Source organism: Ornithodoros turicata, chromosome 1 (genome assembly GCF_037126465.1).
Source record: "Ornithodoros turicata isolate Travis chromosome 1, ASM3712646v1, whole genome shotgun sequence".
Lineage (NCBI taxonomy): Eukaryota > Metazoa > Arthropoda > Arachnida > Ixodida > Argasidae > Ornithodoros > Ornithodoros turicata.
This window is the reverse complement of record NC_088201.1, coordinates 73,628,349-73,637,785: the sequence shown is the minus strand read 5'-3', so window position 1 is coordinate 73,637,785 and position 9,437 is coordinate 73,628,349. Positions and strand designations below refer to the sequence as shown.

The 9,437-nt window shown below is 45.1% G+C and overlaps 1 protein-coding gene across 1 annotated transcript; it reads right to left on the bottom strand.

The window, feature by feature from the left end:
* Positions 1-333: 333 nt before the first annotated feature.
* Positions 334-2,671, bottom strand: LOC135400871 (uncharacterized). Its single transcript, XM_064632832.1, has 4 exons — positions 2,440-2,671; positions 2,212-2,376; positions 1,858-1,993; positions 334-1,796 (listed from the first exon to the last, which is right to left on the bottom strand). Exons 1-4 carry the CDS (start codon positions 2,586-2,588, stop codon positions 1,149-1,151), a joined length of 1,098 nt encoding a protein of 365 aa, XP_064488902.1. The 5' UTR covers positions 2,589-2,671; the 3' UTR covers positions 334-1,148.
* Between the last annotated feature and the right edge of the window lie 6,766 nt (positions 2,672-9,437).

The window sequence follows — 9,437 nt, the reverse complement described above, 5'->3', positions numbered from 1 at the left end:
CATTTTGTTTCCTCAGCCATGGCTGTGTTGCTCTCCTGACGGAATTTTTGTGAAAGACGGAGAAACTGTTCTTGTGGAAATCAAGTGTCCATTTTCGCGGAAAGAAATGGAGATAGTAGATTTCGACAAGATGACGTCATTCGTGCCATACCTGCTTTTTACAGCTTCTGGGAAACTCAAGCTAAAAACTGTGCACGTGTACTACACACAAGTTCAGCTGTCATTAGTACTGCACAGGTTTAAGAAGATGTTGCTTCTTCGTTTACTCAACCAAACAACGTGTTGCAGTCGTCATTCCAAGTGACGAAAAATTTCTGTCTGAACTAGTTCCAAGGCTCGAAATGTTTTATTTCCTCCACTACTTGCCAGCCCTTCAAAAGAACAGTGACATGAACTAGGACATGGCAAAGTCCTACAAAGGAAACCGGGATCTAAATGCATTGTACAATGGAAATTATGTTGCAATATTAAAGTGTTCTTGGCATTACATGTATGTCATGAGAAGCATCAACTGCTTGACAGTTGGCAGTGCGAACACGAATTGTTACAAAACTAAAGCAACAAGAACATGCATGCACCAAATAGCACACTAACAAGTTTAGAGCCAGTACGTTACACATAAAAGATAATGGTCCGCTGCAAAGAGATAGCACCCCAGACCCACTGAGACTCCATCAAAAGCATGCATGCAGTAAAACTTCACGCACATTCTGGTGCTTCCTTCTGAATGATAGGTGGCTGGAGGTTTGCTAGTATGGCACACATGTGAATGATGTCGTCAACACAAGAAAGCATCTCGTTACGCATCTTATGCGTCAGGATTCCATATACTTTCATTCGCTGAATGCATCTTTCCACGTGGATTCGTACTGAAGCAATACGGTAGGTCTCATCCACTTCCTCTGCAGAAAACTGTTCACCACCCCTTGCAAACGGAGGCATTACAATGACACCTTCTTCAAGCGAAGATTTTATCGAAGGGAACCCCTTATCAGAAAGAATCAAATCGCCATGCTCAATTAGCTCAAGAAACCCAGAATCAGAGGTTACAAAGCTGTCCGAGGCTCTCCCGCCATAAGCTTTGGAAAGAAATGATCTGAACCCACAGGGAGTTACACTCACAAGGAACTTCATGGTGTATGTTCCTTTTAGTTGGAATACATGAGTGAAAAACTTCCTTCATGAGCCTTATCTGGTTCTGTAGGCTTGCAGATGGGAACTTCTGTGCAATCTATTATTCCTCTGCAGTTTGGGTATTTCTCACGGAAGGCTTTTGGCAGACGCGAGCGCACTGCTGCAGCAGACGGCCAGAAGATCCAACCCCTAGTTTCTTGCGTTAGACATTTTAGCACGGCATAAAAATGCCGCACTGCTGTAGTTCTGTGGATGCCAAAGAGTACCCCGAGTGCAGAGAAACTCAGTCCTAACTTGAATTTCATTAGAAACAAGAGGACATAGTCGGCAATGTCTTCAGACTTTCCCAGTGAGCGCAGTACAATGTTCAGAAGCATCATGAATGCACTATGCTGCACAGATGTCAGACTGCGAAGTATATCTTCCTGCTTGGCCAAGGACTTGCAGCTGACTGAGGCGAATCCTTTGAAAGACGCGTCCTCACGCAGCACTTCTACGTTGATTGGATCAAGTCCAACTGACACGGTGGTGACGCCACAGATTTCTGTTGGTGCCTTCGAAGGCAGCGATGTAAGCACGCTTGATCCGCATGCCTCGATGGTGCAAAACATAATTGGCACATCCGGTTCTTGCTCGTAGCATTCAGTAGTCTGAGTGCCGACCTGTTGAAAGACATACAAATATGTCAGTAATAATGAAGTTATGCTGTCATGCAAGGCTTACGTCCTTAGCACCAGCTTCAAAATCTTGCTCGCCATGACCTTCATCGCACTCACTCAAAGCAGGTGCATCTTGAGCATCAAGTTCACTGTTGCAAGTGGCTGCTGTGCTCTGGTTTCCGAGGCTCCGTTGGCGTAGCCTGCGCGAAGCCAGCAGGGACAGTTCATTATTTCTACCTACCGACTTCCCAAATGGCACACAACATGAGGCAAAAAGGAACCACTAATTCCATTATCAATTTCTCTTCCTTTCTGTGTGTTGCTATTCAGCATGAAAGGCTCGTCATCAGTATCGTAAATTAAGCTTGGCGAAAATTTCGTTAGCTTGAAAAATACAAGATAGCGGAGTTGCGCCCACCTGCTGAAACGTTCCAACGCATTCTGAGAAGTCCGCTTCTTGTAGCAAGAGGGAAACAGGCTCTGTACGTAGGCAGGGCTATGTGGGTGATCAGATTTTGATCCACCCACGAAGTGCTGACTACATATGCGGCTGAACCTGGTTGGTGTCCACGGTTTGCCATCTCTGAAAAGCATAAAGCCAGAATAAGGAAACACACATACCCGCTTTAGGATTGAAACAGCTTACTTTGTAACGTGCTTGACCGCTGAAACCCGTTTCTTCCGCCTGGCGATCTCGTGCGGCTTCGAAGGGAAACTGTAGAACCTTGTGTTTCGCGGTGCACTTCCATATGTGTTTGTGCAACCTACTACGCAACAGTTCGTGCGTGACGGCATCACTTACGGATTGCGGAGGTTGAGCGAGACGATTAGCAGTTACTGCAACATGTCACGAAGCCTAAAAATGTGCTCACACATCCCTGAACACAACACAAGAGAACGCGGCCAATGCAACGACGCAGGCCCGACTTACGCATGAACTTTCAGAAGTTCCCGCTCCGCGGCGCGACAAGAGTTTTGCACGAAGCGTATTAGGGACTGCTAAAGAAAAAAAATCGTAAAAGTTCGCGATCGTTTTCTGAGGGACGAGCAGGTCCGCTGGATCATTTCGCGTGGAATCGCCCTGTTGTGATTCTAATGATTGAAAGTACCAAGGGTGTTTTCTGATAAGTCTTTGAGATGAAAACGCTTAATCGCTACGATCAGATGTCATGCATGGTTCTTTTTGTATTTGAATTTTAGGAGTGAACATCATTAATACCCCTGTCACACGGGCATTTTCGATCCTGCTCGACCGAACCTGCTTGAACCCAATGCAGATCGGATGGTGCTACACGGCCGTTTCCAAGCAGGATCGAACTTTGATCCTGCTTGACTCAAGACAGTTCCCATAACAGGATTGAGAATTTCAAGACGGCTCGACGGCCGCCATTTGCGTCCTCGACCCCGGTGAACTGTCATAACTTAAGACGGACATGCGCATTGAAAGTGGCTGTGTAGCAGCGTCAAAACTCGAGCGTGCTCGGGAAGTTCGATGCAGATCGGATTCGAGAAGGATCGAAATGCCCGTGTGACAGGGGTATTAGAGTAGGACAGAGGAAATAACCTTGCGATTCAATAAATAATAGGAAGGTTTGTCTTTGCCGCTGTCTAGCCCCGCTGAAAACCTCTTCAGATAGGATGTGATGACGTCATGCAGTGGATCTGTGTTTCAGGTGTCTGTAGCAATGCGTTGACTGTTAGTGGAGAAAAAATGTAGCAATAGAAAATGGGAGGTTGGTCGATGGTGTGCATTTTCCTGGGTGGATTTACGATGAGCATTGTTTTTGAATAAGAGGTCTGTGTGTGTGTTTAGAAATAGTTTGATGCTGGAGATTGGGTGTTTTCCAGTTTGTTCAAGTGTTTCTCTGTGCTTGCTTTCTTTTGTTGTCTGACAAACCAGCGATTTTTCCCCGTGTGACACTGTTCGCTGAGCTATGTCCTGACATGCCCAGACCAGTTCTGTTTTATGGTGCATGCATGCTTTTGCATCTAGTTCAGTATTTTTTCTTTTTGACCAGGAGCATTTTTGTTGCAGCAGTGTCTTGACGATGATGATAGTGCTGCCACGCCCTTGTTCTTTACGGAAGTAGCGCTGACATGATTCTTATTAATTTTGCGATTCAGTTAGTTCGGAAAGTAACCTCAAGAGAACAGGTGCGTGGCTTCATTCAGGAGGAAAAAAGCGTCATTATTCAGTTATCTGTCTGGCGCTTGGATGGAGTGGACATTCCTCACTGGGATCCTCGTATTTAGCCATTGATGGTGTTACTGGTTGGGATATCTTGTTCTTTCCTGATTTTCGCAAGTCTCATTTAGTAAGTCTTTGGGATGAAAATGTATAATTGCTACGATCACTTTTCATGCATAGTGCTTTTCTGTGATAGTTTTTCTGTTTCGTATGCAATCATTATAGCAGAATAAATGAAATAATCTTGGGATGGTCATTCAGTAAATAAAAGGTCCCCTGTCTAGAGCGTACGCGTCCTTGAATCATGCAGCTGCACGCCTGGGTGATGACGTCATGCCGCGGCTCTATTGTTTCAGGTGGACCTTGTCCAGGGCAGTTCGGTTGGGCATTAGTGGAAACAAACAGACAATAGGACCGCGAGGGGATAGACGTGTGACTTTATTCAGGAGGAAGAAAGCATCATTATTCAGTTCTCTGTCTGACTCTCGGATAGAACGGGCACATCGTTCTGCGCTCCTTGTTAACCATGCTCTGTGTTGATCTGTTGTGTACCCAGTCCTTGTTATTAGTCACTGATGGAGTTCCTTGTTGGGTTATTTTGTTCTTTCTTGATTTTGCTAAGCCGCATTTACTAAGTCATTGACATAAGAATGCTTGCTATGATCAGGTTTCATGCATGGTGCTCTTCTGCAGTAGGTTTTCTGTTTTTTTATGCAATCGTTATAGTTGTAAAAAGGAAAGAATCTTGGGATGGTGATTCAATAAATAATAGGTCTCCTTATAGAGTGCAGCCGTACGCGTCCTTGAATCATGTAGCAGCATGCCTGAGTGATGACGTCATGCCATGGCTTCATTGCAGGTGGACCTTGTCCCAAGAAGTTGTGTTGGCCGCTAATGAAAAAAAAAAACACTGTAGGCTTGGGACAATGGGATGACGTCACGACCAATGAGCAAGGCCCGCAGAGGGCGGTTCACTTCTCTCTTAACCTCTCGCAGGTACGGTCGTGTTACTTCTCACTGGTGGTCGCCGCAGGTGGCACTAGGAGCGCGCATGCATGCGTAGCATCCGTAGAGTGGCGCTTACGTCCAGCTCTGGCTCTCGTGGGGAGAAGACGTGCGGTCGGTCGCTCCGCTGTTGGGACGCAGCGTCAGTTGAGCACTGGCTGTCGACGGAAGCGGATGCTCCGTCGCCGCAAGGGAAAGCTGAGTGATTTGCAGTAGCGGTTAGGCCTTTTCCCCGATGTGTCTGGTCTTTAGGCGCTTCTACCTAGTTCTCTGCACGTCTTAAGCCTTTTCCCAACATGGCCAGTGTATACACTGCCACACGTTTGTAGTTGATTTGCGGTGTCCTGTTGCATATTTGCCCGCGGCTAGTACTTTTTGTGTGTTCTTGTTCTGCTTGTATAAGCGCCCCTTAAGCCTTTAAGCTTTAAGTCTTAAGCCTTTTTCCTCCTGATGGGCAGCGTTTTCTACGTGATCTCGCATTTCGACTTGTTTAGCAGTGTTGCCATTTTTACTTGCCACTAGTACTTTGTTGTTCTCTCTCTCTCTCTTGCATATCGACATGACGGTGGCGCCATCTGGTCTGATGTCTTGCAACTAGCTTCCTACCTGCCTCTGCAACCGTCGTGCCCAACGATGATCGCACAGGAGTGATTTTTCAAGATGGCGACAAGTATTGCATTGAGTCAGATTTTGCACTATTTTAAAATTTTAAAAATTAATTTTTTAATTTAAAAAAAAGTAATTTTAAAGTAAAAAGTGCAATACTTGCCGTGGATTTTCTGTATACAACTTTGGTTGAATGATTACTACTGAGCACTTGGGGAACGATATACAATTCCAACAATAAGATTACGGTGCAGACCAGTGAGCGAACATTTATCTACCTCTACCCAAACAGACCCGCACATAGCAACGGCAATGTATAAATCTTTTTTGTGAGAATATGACAGGTACGAAAAAATGAATACAGCAGCATCACCGTGTGGACTATCTTCACGACAACATAACTCTGCACGATAGCCGGGGATATTATAAATACCAGTTTCGGTATCTCAAAGCCGTGTTTCTGTAACAGCAATGATAGTAGGTGCTAGTTTAGAGGTAGAGATTTAAGTCCTCATAGCATTTCCGAAGGCTACGGATCTCTACATGGACCCGGAACAGCTGGGCATACCAGAGGTAGATCTGAGAGACTTTTTGAAACGGGGGTATCCTCGTGAAGGCCAACTCCCTGGTAGGACTGCATGCGATGGCGGAGGCCATCGCAGCAGAGGCTGAGCTGGAGAAAATGCTGAAGAGCACTTTCCCGAAAAAGAGGAATGCCCGATTAAGGTTATGTGGCGTAGAAAAAAGAATCGAACTGGCCCAGCTTAGGGAGGTCATTAATATGAAGAATGACCTGAATATTCTGGAGGGGGAATTTAAGATCTTAAATCTGGTAAAGCAAGGTGCAGTGAACAATTTCACCATAGAGGTGATTCCTGAAAAGGCGCAGCTTTGCTGGAAAGGGGGCGACTACATACGGGCTGGTCCTCATGCCGGGTACAAGAGATAATGAATGTACGGGCTTGCTTCAGGTGTCTCACGTATCAGCACGGCACAAGTAGGTGCACAGAAAAAGAGAAAAGGTGTTTCAGGTGTGGAGACGTGGGGCAACTGGCTAAGCAATGTGGCCGGGCACGAGGGGCAGACCTGTGTGCCGCCTGCCAAAGGGACAACGCTTTGAGAGGAACGGCGCGTGAGGTCAGCCACCCTTTCAACACGTCGCGCTGTCCCTTGTATAGGAGGGAACTGGAGAAGGTGCGTGGGGGGATCTGGAAATAGATTATTTCTTTAAAATTAACTTCGGTTATGTCGATTATAGTATTAGCATGAAAACACCTCTCTTTCAAATATGGTTCAATTAAAATTTTTTGCAATTTAACGCGGGGCACGGAAGGGCCGCCATGGAGGCACTTTATCAATTTTACACAGAGAATAGTATTGACATCGCATTGATACAGGAGCCGTACCTTGTCAATTACAAATTGTATGGGTCCTTGGATGGAACCTACACGGTCTACAATGCAACTACAGCAAAGGTTGCTGCCATAATAGCCAACATAGAGGGAGAGGTGTTCCCGTATAAAGTCATTGAGACTGTAGTGATCTTAGTCATTACGGTGAGGGGACAGGAGATTGTGGTGGTTAACATTTACATAAGCCCTGGGTCATCATGCCAGCGCGTGGTGCAGGAGTTATTGTGCATATTAATAGGGTATTTACTGACAAGATGATCCTCATAGTTGGGGATTTCAATGCGAAAAATCAGCTTTGGGAGGGGGGTACTATTAACGACGATAGAGGTGACACTTTGGTCAATTATATACTTGGTAATGACATGGCGATAGTTAATCAGCCGAGGACTTTGTCTACGTTTCACTCCCGTAACGGGCACTCCTGGATCGATATAACCATGGTAACCGAAAAGCATTTTCAACTTCTAACCAATTGGATAGCTAATGATCTAGTAACCTGTAGCGATCATCGTTTCATCACTTTTACGGGTTTTGCTGGCAAGTGTAATGGTATATTGAAATTGACTAAAACCGGTAGGCGTGGATTGAGGGAGGCGATTATTAGGGATAAATTGCTATACTTAATTAGAAAACAGTGCATTCGGAATGCCGAACAACTTCACTGTAAACTTTTTTACACTTTTTTGGTGTAAATGGCTTGTCCCATGGCGCACACCTTTTTGGTGTTGCCTTTACACTCAAATGATGGGTGTTTTCTAATACACCCTTTACTTAAGTGTATTCCTAAACACTGTTATAATGGGCGTTTGAAAACAAAAACACCCTTAAAAGGGGAGTATTCTATTGAAAACACCTTTGATGATGGAATTGTTTGCTGGCAAATATTCCCTAGCTAGTGTAATAGAAGCTTCCGCGGCAGCATGTCGAGACCAGTGGCCGAGGCATACAGTTCGACGCTCTTGCTTCTATGGCAAGCACCACCCTGAACACAGCAGACTTCCAGCCGTGGTTCCATCGTAGAACCTAACCCGGAGCGCAATGCGTCGCAGGCACGCCTTGTTAGCTTGGGAACACTGTGGGCCAACGTGAGTGCCGAGGCTTGAAGAGACCTCGGGCACCCTCAGTAGCCTATATGGGCGTGTCGGATGGATCATATACTGAAATATAATTTGTTTGGGCACGTCCGTTACATGTGGTGGGGCGGGAAACGTTTGTAACGGTGACGGAAATGCGTTTTTGCAATTAGCACCCACGCTTGCAACGACTCAAATATATCAGCTAAATACCTAACATCCTTCCCTGTCAAATACTGTGTTATCGTCGTAAACACAGGTTATCGTCTATAATGTGATTATTTGGTGAGCGGAGCTGTGAAACAAGCATAATTTTTCTCTCACGAAATAAAACACCATTTTTAACACCATATTCCCAATTCAAATGGAGCGTAAAGAAGGTGTATTAGACGGTAAGCACCTGCTTCAACACCACACTTTACACCCTTAATGGTCGGCATTGGATAAAACGTGATGAATGTCGATATTACACCTTTAGTAATGCTCTTCTTGCACCCTTTGCGGAATAGAAAATGGTGTTTTTATAAGAAGACACCTTTTTTGAGCAAATGAAGGTGTAAAATGATTTACTGTGTTGAGTCTATTGTTAAGGTTATGCAGAATCGCATGGAAGATTGCCGTAAGAAAGAATTGTGATGGGTGAAAGATGGTGGACTGGTGGTCGGCGGAGCTAGGATCCCTTAGGAAGAGAGTGCGCGCCGTGCGTGCACTCTAAGAAAAAAAGGTATGATTTTCTACCCATTTCGGTAGAGCTGCATTGCAACCACATTTCTACTCCAAACAGTTTTACCTTTTGGGTATAACTGCAGAGTAGAAACAAACTGCAGAGCAGAATCTGTCGTTCTCTCCTTGGGTAGGAAATTCTACCATTTTCTCTTAGATCAAACGTGAGAGAGAGGAGCAAGGGAAAGGGGCACCGCCGCTTATACCTATAGAAGTCGCGTGTGAACTGTCACGAAATGGTAGCAGTACCGTCCCGCTGCAACTCTGGGTAGGAAATTGTACCTTTTTTTCTTAGACTGTGGATTATATTAGAAGGCCAGGGGCGCGATCAGAGTTCAACTTAAGGATAAATATTTTAGTTTAATTAAAGTATGTAAGGAAGAAATAATTAAGGCCAAAGAGACGGCGATCAACAATAGAATTAAAAGTATTAATCCAGCTAATCCGTTTGGTATAAAGAGTTTATGGGGGAGAATAAGAGGATTAGAGTCATTCCTCCCATCCGTAAAAGAGACGGTACGCTTACCAATGATTTTAGGGAGAGTTGCAGTATCATTTTGAACACCATTTATGGGGGGGAGCAAGAGCTTTTGGCATGTATGACGGTGATAGGGACTTTGGGGAGAATGGGAGGGAC